Source organism: Plasmodium sp. gorilla clade G2, assembly GCF_900097015.1.
Source record: "Plasmodium sp. gorilla clade G2 genome assembly, chromosome: 5".
In the NCBI taxonomy this organism is placed as follows: domain Eukaryota; phylum Apicomplexa; class Aconoidasida; order Haemosporida; family Plasmodiidae; genus Plasmodium; species Plasmodium adleri (nom. inval.).
In genome coordinates, this window is record NC_041697.1 from 552,501 (window position 1) to 575,465 (window position 22,965).

At 17.9% G+C, this 22,965-nt stretch overlaps 6 protein-coding genes across 6 annotated transcripts in view; 2 read left to right on the forward strand and 4 right to left on the reverse strand.

The window, feature by feature from the left end:
• The window catches only part of PADL01_0514400 (conserved Plasmodium protein, unknown function), a gene marked incomplete at both ends in the record, with an annotated part of 2,751 nt that extends 1,209 nt beyond the window's left edge, over window positions 1-1,542 (forward strand). The window contains one exon of the mRNA XM_028685506.1: window positions 1-1,542. This exon is cut by the window's left edge and continues 288 nt beyond it. Within this exon, the coding sequence (XP_028536998.1) occupies window positions 1-1,542 (1,542 nt within the window).
• Window positions 1,543-2,155: 613 nt separating this feature from the next.
• On the reverse strand, window positions 2,156-5,495 carry PADL01_0514500 (amino acid transporter, putative; the record flags this gene model as incomplete). The annotated part of the gene is made up of 4 exons (XM_028685507.1): window positions 2,156-2,575; window positions 2,684-3,419; window positions 3,681-4,039; window positions 4,149-5,495. 4 exons carry the CDS (start codon window positions 5,493-5,495, stop codon window positions 2,156-2,158), a joined length of 2,862 nt encoding a protein of 953 aa, XP_028536999.1.
• Window positions 5,496-7,243: 1,748 nt separating this feature from the next.
• On the forward strand, window positions 7,244-12,360 carry PADL01_0514600 (conserved Plasmodium protein, unknown function; the record flags this gene model as incomplete). Its single annotated transcript, XM_028685508.1, has 10 exons — window positions 7,244-7,521; window positions 7,597-7,648; window positions 7,764-7,857; window positions 7,994-8,084; window positions 8,251-8,322; window positions 8,433-9,991; window positions 10,203-10,828; window positions 11,144-11,827; window positions 11,933-11,987; window positions 12,101-12,360. 10 exons carry the CDS (start codon window positions 7,244-7,246, stop codon window positions 12,358-12,360), a joined length of 3,771 nt encoding a protein of 1,256 aa, XP_028537000.1.
• Window positions 12,361-13,609: 1,249 nt separating this feature from the next.
• On the reverse strand, window positions 13,610-14,965 carry PADL01_0514700 (glideosome-associated protein 40, putative; the record flags this gene model as incomplete). The annotated part of the gene is made up of 1 exon (XM_028685509.1): window positions 13,610-14,965. The coding sequence occupies one exon, from the start codon at window positions 14,963-14,965 to the stop codon at window positions 13,610-13,612; it is 1,356 nt and encodes a 451-aa protein (XP_028537001.1).
• Window positions 14,966-18,141: 3,176 nt separating this feature from the next.
• Window positions 18,142-18,402, reverse strand: PADL01_0514800 (BolA-like protein, putative; the record flags this gene model as incomplete). Its single annotated transcript, XM_028685510.1, has 1 exon — window positions 18,142-18,402. The coding sequence occupies one exon, from the start codon at window positions 18,400-18,402 to the stop codon at window positions 18,142-18,144; it is 261 nt and encodes an 86-aa protein (XP_028537002.1).
• A 1,410-nt stretch (window positions 18,403-19,812) lies between these two features.
• PADL01_0514900 (NLI interacting factor-like phosphatase, putative) lies at window positions 19,813-20,799 on the reverse strand (the record flags this gene model as incomplete). The annotated part of the gene is made up of 1 exon (XM_028685511.1): window positions 19,813-20,799. The coding sequence occupies one exon, from the start codon at window positions 20,797-20,799 to the stop codon at window positions 19,813-19,815; it is 987 nt and encodes a 328-aa protein (XP_028537003.1).
• Between the last annotated feature and the right edge of the window lie 2,166 nt (window positions 20,800-22,965).

The following is a 22,965-nucleotide window of genomic DNA, read 5'->3' on the forward strand; positions in this document are numbered from 1 at the left end:
GCTAAAATTAGACAAGAAATAAATCAAGTATTAGAAGAAGAATTAAAACTCAGGGAGAGGGAGAGTGAAAGCGCAATGGTAAGAGAAAACAAACATGAAAAGGGTAATGAAAAGGGATATATAAAAAGATATGATGATGAATATGAAGATAAATATGACCATAAATGTGATGGATATGATATAAACAAAATAAATAATTATCTATACAACGATTCACATACTTATATGACAAAAGAAAATGTTATAAAACAAAATAAAGAAATTTCAAGAAATCATCATATATCTAAGGATGCGCAAATAAACAACATAGACAAGAATCATATAAGTAATACAAATAAAGAGAAGGAAAAATTAAATGAAAATATAAATAATGATAGCAGAAAAGAAAAAATTATTAAAGAAAATAATCATAATAATCATAATAATATTAATAATATGAATAATATGAATAATATGAATAATAGTAATAGTAAGAATAAACTGGAACGTACCCATATTGAAAATAAAGATTGTAAGAAAAACTCAAATATGATTAATATCCAAAAAAATTATAACAATGTTAATGAGAATCAAAATACATCAACCACAAATAATATTATAAAATGTAATAAGAATGAAAATAAAAAAGGAGAATTTACAAATCTTTATAATATTGTTAAAAAAGAATTCGAAATAAATGATAATTATAATGAAGAAAAAAGTATTCAAAATAATCACAATAAAAATATTTATTTAAATAATAATTATATGAAAATATTAAAAAATGAAGAAGCTAATAAATATATATCTTCTTTAAAAAAAGATGTTAATTCATTAAATGTTATCATATTAAATAATAATAAACATTCCAATGAAAAAAATAGAAATATATCTTCTTCTATTCATAATGAAAATGTTAATGAAAATAGCGAAAATTATGGACATGAACAAAAAAAAAATTATAATAAAAAACATATATATAATATTATTAATGAAAAAAACAACCTGAACAATTCAGGTAATTCTGAACAAAAAATTATATATACAAAAAATAAAAATATGATTAAAAATTTTAAGTATGATAATATTAACGAAAGAATGATTGAAAAAGATGATGGTGTATATAGTATGTATGAAAATTATAAAAATAGCAATCCAAACAACAGAATAATATATTCTGAAGTAAAATTAGAGAATAAAGATACTCGTTATGTAGATAAAAATATATATAATGTAAAAAATGGAGATAAATTTTATGATATATATAGGAGAAATAATGACAATGACAGTATTAATAATAATAATAATAATATAAATGAGAAAACATATCATTATAATAATAAGCTTTATAATATTAAGGATGATCATGTCATTTATGATAACAAACAATTTTATTATACAAAGGACAATTTGAATTATACAAATAAAAAGACACCATTAATAAATACACAAAATACTATTGTGAATGTAAATAATATGAGGAAAGATTATAATGATAATAAAAAGGATTATATTAACAAGCCATTGTTAAATAAAATATTTGAAAAGTTTTCTATTCATTAAATGAATGTATTAAAGAATGTAATTTGAGGTGTTCCTTGTATGTGTTTATTTGGTGTACATACTAAAAAAATATAACATATATATATATATATATATATTTAACGATGTTGTCTTTAACTATTCAGATAATTATATTTTTACTATTACATACATATATGTAGTATAAATTTATTTATTTTATTTGTTTTGTTTGTTTTATTTTTTTTTGTTTTATTTTATTTTTTGTTGTTTTTTTAATTTTCCTCCTTTTTGATATAATATAGCATATGATTATTGTTGGCTATATTTTATTATATACATTATTTGTATTATATATTTTTTTTTTTTTTTTTTTTTTTTTTTTTTTTTTTTTTTTGTTTTTTTGAGGAGGCTCTTATGTTCTTTTATATTTTCATTTAAAATGTATAACAAAAATTAAGGAGAAAGAAAATGTTTTAAAAAATTAATTATTTTGTATAAATGTGGAAATTTGTAAATATGTTGTTATATTGAATGTGATATAATAAAAAAATAAATAATTTTGAAAAATGTATAGGAAAAAAAAAAAAAAAAAAAAAAATAAATGCGTCATATATATATGTATATATTTATTTATATATGTATTTGTTAAATGCTACATATTTATAAATTCACTAAAGAGGGAATTTTTTTTCTGGTGATTTATTTTTTCGAAAGATAAGGGATAATCTAAGACATTAAAATTATTGGCTTTGAAAAAGAGTTTCTTTTTTATGATATGCAATAAAGGTATATTTATATATGCAATATAAACATATAAGAGGAATATAATAAAAAGGAAATAATGACTTAATAAAATATTGATATTTCTTTTCTTAAAATATATCTCATTCTGTGAACACAATTTATTTCCTACATACATAATACACATTAAAATGATATCTAAACCAATATATTTGAAAAAAAATATTATATATATATTAAACCATTTTGTGTACTTCATTTTTTGTATATATTCTAGTTGTATGTTTTTATTCTTGCTGGTATATTCAATGGCTAAGGAGTAGCTATTTTGCTACAATAAAAAAAAAAAAAAAAATATATATATATAAACATATACATATATAAACATATATATATATATATATATATATTTATTTATTTATTTTTATTTTATTTTTACCAATATATATTTTATTCCCTTTCCTACTTTGGCTTTCTTCTTTTTTCTAATATTAGATATGTAGGTACATATAAGTATAGAAAATACAGGTATAATTAATATATTTATAAACTGTCTTAGAAAAAAAAAAAAAATTCTGTATTTCACATTACATACAATTTCTAGATATATTAAAGAAAATTCACTTATGAATGTAAAAACAAATTTACAGATTAATGGCTGCAGTCCTAGTTTGTTTACAGTTTCTTTTATTCCACTTAACCAGAAGAAATTAAAATTAATATAAAATAAAATTAATAATGTAATTAATTGATATACATATTGACTTAACATATATCTTAATTCATTATCAAGAAATCTATAATTCATATATATAAAAAAAATGAGAATCCATGCTATAGCTATATGTTTCTTTGAATTTAAAGGATACATATCATTTATTGATAAAAATAATATATCTATTCTTTTAGATGCTGATAATAAAAGAAAAGTTAAAAATATTATGCCAACATATATACCTAAGAATAATGTAAATTTATTATATATATTATTTCCAACTGGGATTAATATATAAAATATATTCTTTTTTATTAATTTTAATAAGAAGCTATAATTTCTATTAATGTCTTTTATATATTTTCCAATTATATTTGAAAAAGAAACAAAAATTAACATATCAACAAGGAAACATGATGTTGTAATGATATATGTGGATTTAACAACATTTATTCCCAGCCTTCAAAATGCAGAAAAATATAATAAATGATAAATGATAAATATATATATATATCAAGTATATTTTATATGGGTGAACTAAGATTTGTTCATGAATGTTCATTTTTTTTTTTTTTTCATTTTTTTTTTTTTTTTCATTTTTTTTTTTTTTTTTTTTTTTTTTTTTTTTTTTTTTTTTTTTTTTTTTTTTCATTTTTTTTTTTTTTTTTTTCATTTTTTTTTTTTTTTTCATTTTCATTTTTTTTTTTTTTTTTTATGTTACCTTAACCCTTTGGAGGTGTAGAAATATAATCCCGAATGTATCGACAAATTGACAATACAGTGTAGCATACACAATATCCAGACTTCATAGTTTAAAATAATATTTCCAATTTTATGAAAATTAAAATCTGCTAGTAGGAATTGGAAAAGGGTAAAATCACGAACGGCTAATATATGCATCAAAAAAAGGACTATTAAAAGGAAGAGAAATATTTTAAGAAATTTATGAGATGTCTTATATTTTGAAACAGCATTATAAAGAAATAAAGAAAGGAAGGAAGCAACAATAACGGTTATTTGGAATTTTTCACTCTTTGGGGGGATATATCTGTTAAGGAGCATATCATAAATTTTGGTTCCCTAAAAAATAAAATAAATGATATTAAAAAAAAAAATATATATATGTATATATGTCTATATGTATATATATATATATATATATATTATATATGTATATATTGTGACTGACCAGTTTTATCTTATTTATTTCACATATATTCGTTTGATCATTATAGTAACATATATTCCTGGAGAAGTCACATATATTTTTGCTGCCATTAAATTTAGAACATATTTTAGAATCTATATTTTTATATATCCAAGGAGTGTTTTGTAATAGAAACGTAGAAAGGTATAGAAGATGTAGAGATATAAAATCTATAGATTTTATTATAGATAGAATATATGATATAATTAATATTATTCCTATAGGCAAATGAAAATTATTTATAGACCAGAAGAATGAAATACATCCATCTAATACAAAACGTCCAGAATTAATTTCTTGTAATACTAGAGGTGTAGATAATATAAGATATGTTATAAATAATGGTAATATAATAACAAATGTTTTATATTTAATAAATAAAAAAAGAGATGAATTTAATGTTGATATAGAATATATAATACAATGTAATATAAATGTAGTAACATCAAAATTATAAAATTTATTTAATTTTTTATATATCCATGGAAGCATATATAAATTACCATATTTTAAATATTCTATATTTTCAAATACACTAGCCATATGTATAATATCATTATATGATATACCTATACTAACTAAATAATAAAAGAAATTATTACAATTCTGTTTATTTAATAATTCATCTAATAATTTTTTATCTTCATAATATATAGAATAATTACATAATGTATATAAATCTGTATATCCTTCATATTTTATATGATAACTTTTTAATATTTTCAATAATTTTAATCGTTGTCTTTCTTTTGCATCTTTAATATCTATACATTTATTATTTTTTCTTAAATTATGTTTTTCTTTTTTATTTTCTTTCTTTATATGAAATAATTCGGAATTTTCATATGCTCTCAAAAATAAAAAATAACGAACTTTTTTCATATCATTCTTATTTTCTTTTATAAAATTTATTATATTATTATAACTATTTTTATATGTTTTAATACGATTATTTTTGAAGTTACTCATTTTTCTATCCTTAGATGTATACCTTTTTTCATATTTATATTCATCCATATTTGGAATCTTATTATTATTTTTATAAATCCTAAAGCAATAATCATCATCATATCTATTCTTTATATTCATAATATTCTTATAATGATTATCATTATCAATAATTATATTATTTTTATTAAATGAATTATTAAACCATGAATCATTTTTTCTTTTGGTTTTTTTTCTATCTCCAATTTTATTTTCTTTTTCTTTCACCTCATTATTCAAATCATTCTGTTGGATTGCATCATAAAATTTGTTACTTTTTTCAAAGGAATCTCTATATTTATGACTTCTATAAAAATTATCTATCGACGTATTTCTTACCATTATGTAATTCTTTCAAGGGACACATAAAATGAGGCTTAAATGAAGGAGAAAAAAAAAAATAAAATAAAAAAATAAAATAAAAAAATAAAACCGATATTATATATATATATATATATATATATATGAGTATAATTTTTTTTTTTTTTATGAATATATTTTAATAATATAGAAGATAAGAAAAAGGAGTCGCGAAATTTACAAAAAAAATTAAAAATATTTACGTATGAAGGTCATTATCATGTGTGTGATAAAAAATGATGCATATAATTATTTATGAAAAAAAAAAAAAAAAAAAAAAAAAAAAAAATTAACATACCCATAAAAAGGATACACATATATATATATATAATATATTTATGTATTAATAAATTATAGGACATATATTATTATGATTTATTATTATTTTTATTTCTTTACATTTATATATATATATATATATATTAAGTAAATAAAATTATATGTCTACAATTTTATCCTTTATATAGGCTCTCCTTATACACATAAATATGACATATAAAAGGAAAAAAAAAAAAAAAAAAAAAAAAAAAATATAGCAACAATAATAGTTGTAACTACTCATTAAGCACAATTTGAGTGTATACGGAAAAAAAATATATATAAATAAATAAATATATATATATATATATATATATATATATATATATATATATATATATATTATATATATATATAATATTTTTTATAGTGTACCTATGTGTAAAAATATTGTAGAATATTTAAAAGTGTAAGTAAATCAAAAAATTAACGCTCTATATTACAATTATTATATGTGGAAGTATCATTAATTATAAAAAAAAAATATATATTTATATTATTTTAAATAATATATATATATATAAAGCATATGTTGTTAAATAAAAAAAAAGGTATTTAAATATGTGTAATTTTTTAATATCTCGACAATCCAAGTTGATATATATATATATAAATACTTATATATTTTTATTATTTGTTTTTTTAAATGTTTAGTTATATATTCCCTTGATTATTTTATAAATGTATATTGTTTATGTTATTTTATGACGCGATATTACACAATATGAGATAATACAGATTAAGGAATATAAAATGTTTTTTTTTTTTTTTTTTTTTTTTTTTTTTTCTTTAATTAATATTACATATTAATATGTATTATTATCTTCAGCCCAAGAAAAATAAAATAAAAAATAATACATACATATATATATATATATATATATATATACATATATTTTTTTTTTTTCCATATTTATATAGTACTTTTATTTTGTATATTTTACGTACACATCGTAGGTTGATATAAGGACACGTTTATTATTTTATTTTTTTTCTACTTACAAAATATTATTAATTTTTTTTTTTTTCTTTATCGGTCTTAAATTTAAAAAAAAAAATTTTTTTTTATTATTCTCATTTATTCACAAAAAAAAAAAAAAAAGAAAAAGAAAAAGAAAAAGAAAAAAAAGTAAAATTAAAAATCAAAATTAAAAATCAAAATTAAAAACCAAAATTAAAAATCAAAATTAAAAACCAAAATTAAAAACCGAGTGTTCGACGTTTTTTCCCTTGTAGCAAAAAAATAATATATACATATAATAACAGCAAAGTTTTAACTTTATTATATAAAAATTGTAAAATTGAAAGAAAGATATAAAAAGAATATACTTATATATCTATCTATATATATATATATATATATATATATATATATTTTATTTATTTATATATATTTTTCGCTTGTCAAGAATATGGAAAAAAATATTAAACTAAAAATCAGTGACACTAAATCACGTATCCTGAATTTTTTGACAAATAAAAAGACAAGCGTCCCTAACGAAGATGATAATAATACAAACACAATAAATAAAACTAAAAATGTAGAAAGCCCCAATAATAATTCTTTGAATATTTCTGAATGTAATGTAATAAATAAAAAAAATAATGATAAGGATACAATCAAAAAGAAGAAAAAAAGTGGAACAATTTTAAATTTAAAAAATGAACAACAAGCACAAACATTGGAAGGGTAATACAAAAATAAAATTATATTAATGTATATACTGTTTATATATTTACAAAAAATTTTCTATCAACTTTGTAGCGAAGTAAAGGATGCAAAGGCAGATACTGAAAGTATGACTAATCAGACTACGGTAAAAAAAAAAAAAAAAAAAAAAAAAAAAAAAAATATACATACATATATTATATATATATATATATATATATATATTTTATTCCTTTTTGTGATTTTTATATCCCTCTTTATAGGAACCACAAAATAAAGAACTTCAAAATAAAAATGAGGAAAATACTCAGATAGATAAAATACAAAACGAAATATCATCATCTGAAAAGGATCAAAGTATATTATACTTAATTAGAATGTTTCATATAAATATATTGTAAAATATATATTATATATATATATATAATATATATATATCATTTATGCTGTGATTATTTATAAAAAATTATATTTCCATTTTTATATCATACAGGACAAAATAACGTTTCAGATGTTGAATATATAGAAAGCTTGAAATGTGAGATTGAAGAAAATATCCAAGCAGATAATATTCAAAAATATGAGTAATTCTAAGAAAAAAAAAAAATAAATAAATAAATAAATTTAAATAAAATTTAAATAAAATATATTATGTGTATAATATATATGCATTTATAATTCACATATTATTCTTTATATTATTATATTTATTTTATATATATATATATATTTTTTTTTTTTTTTTTAAAGGAGCAAGCTAAATCCCATAGCACCCGAATTTAAACCACAAAATTCATTTTACATATATCAGAAAATTCAACAGTATGTTAAAGTGCACAAAGTGAATATACACATAAGTGTTATTTTTTTTTTTATTTTTTTTTATTTTTTATTATTTTTTATTATTTTTTTTTTTTTTTTTTCCCTCATAGGCATACGAAAAAGAATGTACTATTACTCATAAAATCCTTTGCATATAAAGGAATAAAATTAGAAAATATATCTGGGGAATACTGTAAGAAATACAATGCATTGTTAAACCTGGGACAAGCTGGATTTACTAATATATACGATTTGTTGAAAAGTATAGATCGTTATTTGATATTTGAAGAGCTAAAGGATGATAGTAAAAAGGATAATAATGATAAAAAAAGTGATATAAAAGAAAACAATAATGATGATAAAAGGAGTGATATAAAAGAAAACAATAATGATGATAAAAAGAGTGATATAAAAGACAACAATAATGATGATAAAAAGAGTGATATAAAAGAAAACAATAATGATGATAAAAAAAGTGACATAAAAGAAAACAATAATGATGATAAAAAAAGTGATATAAAAGAAAACCATAATGATTATAAAAAGAGTGACATAAAAGAAAACAATAATAATAATGATGATAAAGAGAATAAAACAAGTGATAATAATAAATATTCATATTATGAAAAAAAAAGTTTTCCATATTTTATAAATAAAAATAATATATCCGAAAAAAATATTATCATAAAATATAAAACTCCACATATGGATGAAGATAGAAAATTTTTCATTAAAATTATTTTAGGAACACTATCTGAATGTACTAATTATAATTCCAAATTATCTGATGAAGATACAAATATTAATAATAGTGTATCCTTGACTAAACTACCTCAAGAAGTGAAAAAAATATTCGGATCTTCTTTCAATTTGAAATCAATACAAATTCGTTGTGGAATAGATAAATTACAAACATTTTTAGAAGAAATACAAGAAATACAAATATTTACTCTTCAAAATGATATGAAAATTAGAATAACACCAGAAACATATAATCATAAAATACCTCAACTGAATTTTATTATGAAATCATTTACAAGTCATGATCTCAAAAATAAATCTTCATTCAAATTATTGTATAACAAAAAAAATTCTCTTTCTATGCCTGTTCTTGATAAACAATTTTCTTTAGATAATAATCATAACACAGAACATCCTTATAATATGTATAAAAATAATTCTTTTGATAACTTCCATTTCATAAAATCATTAAGTTCCAATGAATTAAAAAATAATCTTTTTTCTTTTAATAAAAAGAAAATGACATCTTCAAATTTATTTCCTCAAAAAAGTTGGAAAGGTATTTTATTTGGTGAAAAAAATAAACAACCTACTCATAATAAGGATCTTCATATATTAAATAAATTAAATTATCCATATAATAAAAATAATAGCACTATTTTCAATAATAACAATAATAATTATTATTATAATCATAATCAAAATAATTCCAATTTTATTCCGCTCTCAAATGAAGTCTTAAATAGTTGCTCATTAAATAAACTACATTCTAATAATAATGATTATTCTAATAAAAATTACAACTCCAAAATATTAACAAAAATGCAGTTACATATACTTCTATATCAACTCATAGTTATCTTATCAGAGAGACAGAAAATTGAATGGACTCAAATAAATAAAATAAAGGATCAAATATTACACTCAAGTAATTCAAAAAAATAAAAAAAAATAAAAAATAAAAAATATAAAAAAAATAAAAAAAATTCAAAGAATGTGTATATAATAAATAAACAAAGTGTTCTAATAATATAAAACTCTAACATTTATAACCTATTGTTATATATACAAACATATATATGTACATATATATATATATATATATATATATATATATATATTTTTCCCCCATTTTATAGATATTAAATCGTGCGATCTACAAGACAATGACGAAAACCAAGTGGTTAGAAAAAGTGATATAGGCACTTATAAAAACCAAGAAGATGATGCAAATCAAAAGGAAACATTTACAGATAATAATGCAAGTCTTTTAAAATCAAACAGCGATCTTTTACATTTCATAAACACATCAGGAACACACGGTTCTTCAGAATATCAACTTGAGAGTCAAGAAACACATGATACTACCAACTTATTCAAATCAGAAAATTTATCAAGTGATAAATATACAAAAAATTCAGATTTCTTTAATTCATTCGAAAGAAATAATACTAATGTTCAATTTATTGGAGTATTCGTTTCTACTATTAAAAGTGAATGGAACAAAACCTATGCTGAACAATACCCATTAAGCTTTTATCTCAATTATTATAAAACCAAAAAATTGAGAAAATTATTAGAAGAAATTCCAAATTTAATTATAGCAGGATATGGAAGAATCATGCAGGTCTTTACTTTAGATGCTGCACAAGATTATTATGATAATTTATTTACAGACAATAAGCAAGAAAACCTTAAAACTTTCTCAAAATCGAAATTTACCACTCTTAGCAATTCTCCTTATTTCAAGGATATAACATATCAAGTAAAAAAAAAAACAAAACAAAAAAAAAAAATTTATAAAATGGATATATGTAAATATATATATATTAATATATATATATATTTTTTTTTTTGTATGACTTGTTAATGTAAAAATATTTGTAATATATGCATGTATGTTTTTTTTTTTTTTTTTTTTTTTTTTCTGTATGACCTGTTCATGTAAATAAATATATATATTTATATATTTATATATATTTTCTTTTTTTTTTATGAACAGTTCATAATATATCACTACATCAAGTTATATAAACAAATAATATATATATATATTAATTTATTTTAAACTTTTTTGTAGGATGTTGCGAAGGCGTGTGCTGAGGGCGAAAGTGTTAACGTGCTGGACATTTTGGGAGGAGATAATATAAATGTAGCCAAACAGAATAGCAATAAATATTATGACAACTTGGTTTATGGTTTGAAGAGAAATGATGATTTTTACAATGCTGATAAATATGGAGAATTGAAGAAGAATTATAATAATGAGGATATGGATATGGAAATGAAAAATTCTTATTGCTATCCAAAGGAGAATGTAGAGATATTAAGATATCATTTACATAAGCTGTTATATAATTTAGTGATACATGTGTGTAAAAAACAGAATACATTATTTTTAGAATATAAAGCTAATGGTGTAATATTAAGTGAGTATGAGATGAATAAGCAATTATGTGGTCCAGTGTTTTATTCTAGTGATTTGTCTTATGAAGATTTTATTACATCAAGGAAAATAAATTTTTTTGAAAAACAGCAGATAAAAAATAGTGCATATCTATTATCACAACATGGAATATATGGAATTAAATTTATACACTTATCAAATGAATGGTTTAAATTATATAATTGTGAATTACGTCCTCTTATGAAAATATGTCATTATCAAAAAATTGGTCAGATGATTTGTAATATGCCTAATGTATATGTAGTGGGTGATGGGTTTGATATGAAATATATACCCAACACAGAAATGGACAATGAAGTAAAAAAATAAAAAATAAAAAAAATAATAAAAAATAATAAATGTGTATTAATGAATATATAAATATATGAACAATATATATTTATATGTATTTTTATTCTTAAGGCAAATGACTATAACGATATTCTATCAAGGAAAATCAATAAAATGTCTTCTGAAAGTATACACAAAAAAATAACAAATAATAAATAAAAATCATACATATATATATATATATATATATATATATATATATATATATATATATATGTTCAATTATCTTTTCTTTTTAAGATTTATCTTATAATAACAAAATGAACTATAATAGGATATCACAAGATATGCCAACTAAAATAACAAATAAAAATATGGCCTATGAAAGTATCATGGGATTACTATTTCCAAATATACGTTCTCATAAAAGTTGTAATGTGAACGCCTACTATAAAGATCATAATGATTACAGAAAGAATAAAACAATAATGCCAGAATTTTCAAATGCCTATTCATTTAAAAATGATATAAGAATAAATAATTTATTTAAAAATATGTAGAATGTATATACATGTATTTAATATTATTTTATTTTTTTTTTTTTTAATGTATTCCACACACACACACATATATATATATATATATATATATATATATACATTGTAATAGTATTACGATTTATAAAAAATTAATTTTTACGATATAAAAATATATATATATATATATGAACATATATTTGTACCTATTATTTTTTTATTATTTTATTTTTCTGTGTAATATATACTATAGATGTAGGAAAAATAAAAATTAATAAAAATTATGTTATTATCACTATTAAGAATATTTATCTATTTTATTATATTTTTTGTTCTTCATTTATATAATATTTTAGGAAATACAAGAAATGACACATATAATGTGTTTTAATATTCTTAAATGATTCAGGTGAACATAGTTACCACTTGCTGAAATTTTACTTATATTGTCGTGTTCATAACATAAAAAGATGGGAAATATATTGTTCACATTTAATTTTTAAAATGTAAAATATATATATATATATATATATATTATTTATTCGTTACACAAATATAGGAAAATATTATGTGTTCTTTTTTTCTTTTTTTTTTTTTAATATAGAATAATTAAGTTGGGTTTTTAATTATATGGAAATATATCTAAAGTATATTCATGAAAGCTTGGAAAATATATTTATAGCTAACAATTTGACATTAATAATATGTAAATATATATATATATATATATATATATACAGATACATAATTTTCAATCAATGAACTGTATGATAAAAAAAGAAAAATTATATTTGAACCTGAACTACGATAACATATTATTATTTTTATTTTATTTTTTTTTTAAAGTAATATTCTTTTTACAACTATATATTATATATATATTTATATATTTATATCTTTTATAAAATAAAAAATTCACAAAAAAAAAAAAAAAAAGGGAAGAAAGTAGAAAAAAAAAAGGAGAAATGGGGAAAATGATATAAAATGAGAGGCACATAAAAAAAAAAAAAAATACCTACATACACATATATATATATATATATATATATATGGGTATGTATTCATGTGTGCATATTAAAAATATATATATATATATATATATATATATATATATATATATATAAAGTATACATATATAAGGTATATATATTTCTTGATTACTTCCATTTATTTATTTATATATTTTGAATGTATAAACATCTATATATATATATATATATATCTATCTATCTATATATATATATATATATATATAAGCATAATACACAATATATTATGCTTGTGAATCAAGCATTTCATGTTGCTTTGATGAATAATTTCTAGATAATTTTGATTTTGATTTGAATGTTGCTGCTCTATCTTCATCAGCTGACATAACTCCGTGGCTAGTTTGATTTGATGAACTATCCATTCGACTGGTTCCTTTATGCACACTATATTGTTGTGAGCTACTGTTTACACTTTCTTTATCATCATAATCTTGTGATCCTTGATAACTTTTGCTATCATTAGAACTGAATGAGCTTTCTTCATCTTCTTCATTATCAGCTGATGACAAGAATGGTTTTGATGCTTGTGTTCCTTGTCTACTTTTGGCATAACTGGATCTTGGATTTTTTCTTTTTCTTTCATCTTCTGCATGCATATAATCTGATGCATTTAATAAAACATCAAAAGCACCTAAGGATCTTCCAATAATTACACATAATATAGCTAAATAACCTTTGAATGAAGGTGCATTATATGTCATACCAATAAAAAATACAAGGATTATAGATATAATTTCAAGAAATCTCCATGGTCCTTGTCCTGTTCTTCTTACTAATCTATTTGATATAACATTTTTTATGAATGGTAAGGTACCAACAGTTATTAAACAGCCCCACATTTGCCAAGTATGTAATGATGTAATATCATATGGCATGTGTAAAAATACACTTAATTCTCCTGATAACAATATAAGTACTGGTAATATAAGTACACCTAAAAGATGTTGATTATTATGTAAAGTATTTCCTTTACCATCTACTAAATGCATAATTTTTTGCATAAAACCTGCTCTAAATATAGCTGAAAACAAAGCATATAATAATGCCCATACTATAACACCTTTTCCTGTTGTTTTAGAATCGAAACAACCAATTATAAAAGCAGCCAATAAAAATACAATTGATTTCCATCTCAATGGCATATATTCTTCTCCACAACCAATAAAACGAGTTAAGTGATGAAAAACAACTGTAAAACTAACTAACACTGGATATGATGCTATACATGGTGTTTTATATAATAAATAATTTGATAATACAAGCATCAAACAATAAAATATTGAAGGCACAAATAATACCTTTAACATATTTTCATTAATCTCAACTTTTGGAAAATAAGCAAATTTGGGAAATTCACGACCCAATTCACCACATACATAAGCAACCAATAATCCTTGAGCTAATTGCCACCATGTTACAAATATTGGATATGGAATTACATCTAAAAATAAACGATACATAACAAAAACGTTACATAAGGTTAAAGCTACAAATAATATCTCTGCTGTAAGTAATTCAGGGTCTTTAAAATATCTTTCGATATCACTCCATTCTGGTAAATTAAACTTTTCAAACTTCATTTTTCCTAACTTATTATATACTTGAATATTTATTATTATTAAAAAAAAAAAAATTATATATATAAAAATATATATATATTTTTTTTTCGTCTTCTACTAATATATACTTCAATGAATATACATATATATAATATATATATGTATATTTTTATTTTAACTATGATTTTTTATATATATATATATATGTAGTCGTTAATGTCTATAAGAAAAAAAAAAAATATGCTCTTAGAGTATGATATAATATAAAATCTCTTTGCAGTATTCTTATATTATAATATATATATATATAATATATGCTTTTTTTTTATTTTTTTTCCATAAAGGTGTATTAATAATAATAATACAACGAAAAAAAAAAAAAAAAAAAAAAAAAAAAAAAAAAAATATATATATATATATATATAATATAATAATAATTAATTAATTTTTTTTAATTTTTCCTTTTTTTTTTTTTTTTTTTTTTTTTTTTTGTCCTTTTCGTTATTTTTGAACAAATTATATAATATATATATATTTATATATATATATATTTTTATTTAATTCAAATTTTATAGCTATTATTATCAATCAATCATTCATTCAATCAATAAATTATTGTTTCCTTTTCTTTTTTTTTTTTTTTAATTCATTATTGTGTGTAAACACATATATATAAATATATATAATAAAATACTATACATGTGCTATTATACTTTCATAATAAATTTTGTTAAAAAAAAATAATATATATATATATAAAATATATATGTATTATTTATATATAAAAAATACATAATAACATACATATATAATGTATTTTTATATATAAATATATTTATATACGTATTATATGCAAAAAACAAAAAAAAAAAAAAAAAATTATTTATTATACATATTTATTAATATGTAATTTTCCTTTTTATTATGTTATATTATTTTATTTTTTGTTTTATCCTTTTTGCACTAGAATTTAATTAAATGTTATAATGTATATAATATAAATATTTACAAAAGTACACATAACTTTAGATATTTTATATGTTTTTCTTTTTGAATACCTAAAATATGGCATAGAATTTTATATATTATATATATACTTTAAAATTTCTATTTTATTTTTATATTTTTCTGAATTTCATATTTTCTGTATATAGTCATAAAAATAATTTTTTTTTTTTTTTTTTTTTTTTTTTCTTGGGTGGACAAGTTAAAATTTTACAGAAGGTGCGTATATTTTCCTGCTTAAAATTTTGTTTATTTATTTATTATTATATATATATATATATTTATTTATTTAGTATTTTTTATATTTTATACGTCATTTTATTTTTTCCTTACTTGTTCATAATTTTTTTATCTATAATTTTAAATTTATGTATGTTTTTTTTTTTTTTTTTTTTTTTTAACCTTACATGTTCATAATATTTTAACATATTTTCACATAATATGTTTTTTAAAAAATATATTATATATATATAATAATATATATATTTTTTTGTGTGTAATTTTTTGTGTTGCACTTTTTTTTTTTTTTTTTGACTGCTTTAATTGATAGCATATAAATATATAAATATATATATATATATATATTTTTAATGGCACAAAAGGATATTAATTATATTATAGTTAAAAAAAAATGTAAATTGATTTATAATAATGTATTATCATATATATATGTATATATGTATGTATGTATTTATGCGTATGGGATATATTATTTACATATACAATGTGTTAAAGTTATGACATGTATGTATTTTATATAAGATGTCGAAAAATATAATATATGAAAATAAGTAAGTAAATAATAATAAGGACAAATAAAATATGTTACTATGTATTCTTATTATTTTATTTACCTTCTTCTTAATCTTAATCCTTTTTATATTTTATTATAATATGAAGTTGTTTATTTTATGTTTTTATTTTTTAAAGATATATATCACAAGGCATATGTGTATATAATGAAAAAGCAAAAGTATTGTTAAAGTATCCATATATATATATATATATATATATATATATATATATATTTATATATATATATAATAAAAGTGTAATAAAATTAAATTTCTATGTGAATGGAAACAAAAAAATAAAAATAAGAAAAGAAACTATAAACATTTGCACAATCATATGATAATGATTCTTTTTATAGCAATGATATTTTGTTAAGCTTCTACCTTAGGAGTTCACATAAAAAAAAAAAAAAAAAAAAAAAAAAAAAAAAAAAACATTAAGACTATTAAATATATATTATATTTTCCAATATATATATATATTAACTTATATAATAATATTATTCATAACGAATGTTTTCTTATAATTTAGCTTGTGCATACAGGTGCTTCTTTTTTTATTTTTTTGTTTATATAAAGGCCCTTAATAGGCAGTAAATAATTTTTTGTAATAACAAAACTATTGCAGATGATCCGTCGTTATATGTTCTACTTGTAATATATTTTGTTTTTGTTTCATCTTTGATATATGACAAATTATGTTTATACATAATATTGAAATACCTTTTTTTATATAAATAACATATGGTTGTATGGAGTCTAAAAAAAAAAAAATAAAAAAAAAAAAAAAAAAGAACTTAATATAGGAGTTCATACATTTATATGGACTTGATAAATAAATAAATAAATATATATATATATATATATATATATATATATGTAGAATATATTGTTCATGTTATGTTTATATATGATACGTACCAATATTATTACATTTATAAAAAAGTATAAAAGGAAAAGACCCTTCTTACTTACATACATTTATATTATTCCATCTAATGATTTTCATACAATATTTCTCTCATATAAAAATAAATATATTAATAATATAAAAGGATAATATTTTTGTTTAGTCATATATATACAAGTTCATTGTTAATTAAAAAGGTAATATAAAAAATAGGATAAATAAACAAAAAGATATATATGTATAATATGTACCTACAATATATACAAAAAAAATTTTAAAACAAATTTATAAAGTGACAATATATTGTGAAAAAAATGAAAATTATTTGGTGTTCTATATTATTTATTTCATTTATCTATATTAATAAAGGTTATATACAATATGATATATATGACATATATGATATATATCATATATATTATATTTCCACATTTTTTTAATATTTTATTTTTTTTTTTATATCTGTTTAATTATATAAAATTTATTATTTATGTTGATTTGCTCTTTAATTTATCATATTCTACTGGGGTGTGGCATTTCATAGAAAAGGCGTGAATTTTTTGTAGTTCTTCTTTTAAAATAGTGTTAACAAGTCTATGTCTATCTAATAATTTTTTATCATCAAAATTATTAGAAACTATAACAGCATCAAAGGATGTTCCACATCCACAAGATTTATCTATTAACTCTAAAAATGTGGGATTTAAAGCTGAACTTAATTTATCTTCAATAACCTTTTGTATGCACATTTTCATACGACTAAAAAACATGAGACTAAAAAAAAAAATATATATATATATATATATATATATATATATATTGCGGAGCAATATAATTAAACTGTGTGATATTATATATATATATATATATATATATATATATATATATATTTTTCCTTACTTATTTTATATGTTGTATATAGAAAAACTTTTTTCTATATATTAAATATATATAAAGTACAAATATTTATATATATTTATAATATTTTCTTGAATAAAATAACTAAATTTAAACACACAAGGAGGGGAGAGCCTTAATTCACGTTCAAATATTAATAATAGATACTTATTATATTAAATAACAGAATAAAAATTAATTATTTAGATTTTATTTTTATAATCTACAATTATATATTTAATGTAATATTTATTATTTTTTTAAATAATATATATATATTATATATATATTATAACTTTTAATATATGATGAAAATATTTTCTTTTCATTTTATGTAAAAAATATGCTTGACATATAATTTATTAAGATCATAAAAATTTTAAATTAAAAAAAAAATCCAAAAGTATTTTTACTTTTTATTGTTTTGTATAATATATATATATATATATATATATATATATATGTAAAAGTATTTAAAAAAAAAAAAAAAAAAAACTAATTTGACAGTTATATATAATGAAAAAGAAATAATAATTCTTATAAGTATATATTTATATATATATATAATATATATATTGTATATATTATTTTTATTTTATTTGTTTTATATTTTTTTTAAGTATTTATATATGCATTTATAATTAATTAAAATAAGAAAATAATAAAAGGAAAAAAAATATAAAGAAAAAAAAAAAAAAAAAAAATAAATATATATATATAATATATATATATAATATGAATATATTAATAACTGATACATAATTAAGGACAACTATTTGATATTTACATAGATTAATAATAATAAAGCATATTTTATAATTAAAAAAAGAAAAAAAAAAAAAAAATACACATTTTAATTTATTATATATAAATATATATATATATATATATATACATATACATATTATATAAAAAAAAGGGAAAAAAACAAAAAAACAAATTATTATGTTGTTTTACAAATAATGCATCTGATGTTATATAAATAAAGAATGTGTTTAAAAATAAAAAATATAAAAATATTATGTACTATTTTATTTGAATTTTTTTTTTTTTTTTTTTTTTTTTTGTGTTATGTAATTTCTTTTACTAATATTAAGATAAATAGATAGTAATGTTTGTGCTTATATTATTTGTTGAGTGTTTCACTTATTTTATAACATAAAAAGGAAAATCTAAATAAATAAATATATATATATATATATATATATATATATATATATATATATTATATGTTTATGATATTTTATTTATTTTATATATCTTCAGTGCAACAATTTTCTGTTATGAATTATCTTTCTGTGTTTTTTTTTATGCTCATCATCACTAGAACCTTTCAATTTAGATAATGAAAAAGGATATGACTTTAATTTGTTATTTATTTTTTTTCCTAATTCGTTCCATTGTTTTTTTGAGCTAGCATATCTAAATTTGTTCATAAAAATTTTAAGATAATTGATAGCTTGAAATGCTAAAGAGTGTCTATATAGATATTTGGAATTTTCATCTGTTAAATATTTGATATGTTTTGAAGAAGATGTACTTAATAACTTTGATACATCTTGTTGTGATATTAATCTGAATGAAAATAATGATCTAATATCTTTTACTTTTCTTAAATTTAAAAAGAAAGGTATGAGATGTAATAATTCAGTATCATTTAAATCTCCTTGCCATTTTTTGATTGGAAAAAAATTATCAGGATATTGAAAACCAGATATATTTGAATCATCTATTAAAATAATTTTAGATAATTCTTTTTTTATATTTGTTAAATTTTTGATATATAATTTCTCATTCATTTCATAACAATCTTCTCTATAAAACTTTTTATCAATATAATGATCAACATCTATTATATTTAATACTGTATCAGCATATGACTTTATTGCTGTTGTAAATATTATGATTTCATAAAATGGATATAAACTCGAGAAAAATAAATCTATATATGGTCTCTTACATACATATAATGGTAAATATTTTCCATTTATTAATACATCTACCTCTTTTTGATAATGATATTTCTTTTTTTTTGTACAATATATTAAGGTCTCATCTAAATCTAATACTAATGTCATAGTAGGACATATCCTTCGTTTTCTATATGTCTTAAAATGAAATGAATCTCTTAATAATAATGGACTTAAAATATATTTTATCAACTTCTTTATTTTTGTCCATATATTCATATAAAATTTTACTATCTTCAATATTTGATAAACACATCTTTCAAATTTTCTTTTTTTCATGCTTATATCTTATAATATTTATACATCATAATATGCTGCCAAACACATAAAAAATGTAATAATATATATATTAAAAAAATGTATATATATTAATAAATATTAATAAATATTAATAAATATTAATAAATACTAATAAATATTAATAAATACTAATAAATATTAATAAATACTAATAAATATTAATAAATATTTATATGTACACACATATACATATATATATAATATATATATATATATATTTGTGTTTGTACTTATATTTTTCACATTTACATTATCATGTGTGTATTTCACACATTGATAATAATTTATATGTTTATAAAAATTAAATATCTATTTTTTTTAATCTTTCACTTTATTATATCTTCTGTATATCGCATCCTTTTCTCCTTATTCATTAAGAGGCCAAAAATTTTTATATAATGAGAATAAAAAAAAATTAAAATTTTCAAAAAGAAATAAAATATACCACTTATTATTTTAATTATTATTTATATATCATTAATGTTGTTATATACTTTTTGTTCCTTTCAAAAATAATAATTCTCAAAAGAAAAAATAAAATAAAATGAAATAAAATAAAAATAAAATAAAAATAAAATAAAAATAAAATAAAAATAAAATAAAAATAAAATAAAAATAATATAAAAATACGTATGTGTATTTATATTTTGATATCTTGAAAATGTTAAAAAAAAAAAAAAAAATTCTTTTTTTTTCCCCCTTTTAGATATATATAATATATATATTATATATACAATATATTGAATTAAATAATGGAAAATAAACACAAATATTATATTAGAACAAAAAAAAAAAAAAAAAAATGTTTTTTTTTATCTTTTATTTTTGATATATACTCGACATTTAAAATATGTTATCTTCTTTTTTCTTTATTTTTCATAACACTATTGATCATTAAAAAAAATATATATATATATTTATATATATATATATTTATTTTAATATTTTAAAATATTTAAAGATAAGGGGCAACATAATAATATATTATAACATATTGTGTATTTATCATATATATATTATATATATGTAATTTTAATTTTAATAAATATATTTTTCTAAATTGAAAATATAATATATGAATATTATAATATGTATTATATATATATATAATAATATATGCATTATAAAAAAAACAATTTTTTTTTTTTTTTTAAGTATGAATATTTTATAAAATTTTTATTTTGCAATGCACTGAGAAATATATATAAAATGAAAAATCTTTAATTATTTATATTTTTCATTTTTTTTATTGTAATTATAATAATACAATGAGTTTATAATTAAATACAAGGAAAACAGAAAAATTAAATATGATATATTATACTTAATGAGTGTATACATAAAAGAAAAAAAAAAAAAAAAAAAAAAAAGAAAGGAAATCAATAAATGAATAAAAAAAAATATATATAAATATATAATATATATATATATATATAATTATATTACATATATTAAAAACACGTGATCATTATATATATATTATTATATATTTATAAAATATATTTAAAATATTTATACACATTAAGGTTTTTTTTTTTTCTTTTCTTTTTTTTCTTGTTTCTCATTAATAAAAATAACATTACATACCTTTAAACTTCCTTTCAAACGTTCAAAATAAAATAAAATATATATTATATATATATATATATATTTATTTATTTATATATATGTGACTTATTATAATAGTTCTCATTGTGTATTATAATAACACAATATTTTCAAGTTATCTAAGAACGGAAATTATTTTAAGAAAACAGGTTTAAATATAAATATATATATATGTATATATTTATTTTATGTGTAGTTAAATTTCTACAGTTCATTTATTATATTTATAATAAATAAATAAAATAACAAGGTATTAAAAAACACATATGACGCTTCTATTGTTTAAAAAAAAAAAAAAAAGAAGCATATGCATTTAATAAAAATATTTCTCCTTATAATATGTAGATGTTCTTTTTTTGGTTTTATAAAATGATTAATGTTCTATATATATATTTTTTTTTTCTCATCCTTTATAAAATATGACACTAATGAAGGTTAAAAATAAAGGAATAAAAATAAATAAATAAATATATATATATATATATATATATATATTTACATTTATAATGTTGTTAATATTAAATATGGGACCTCTAA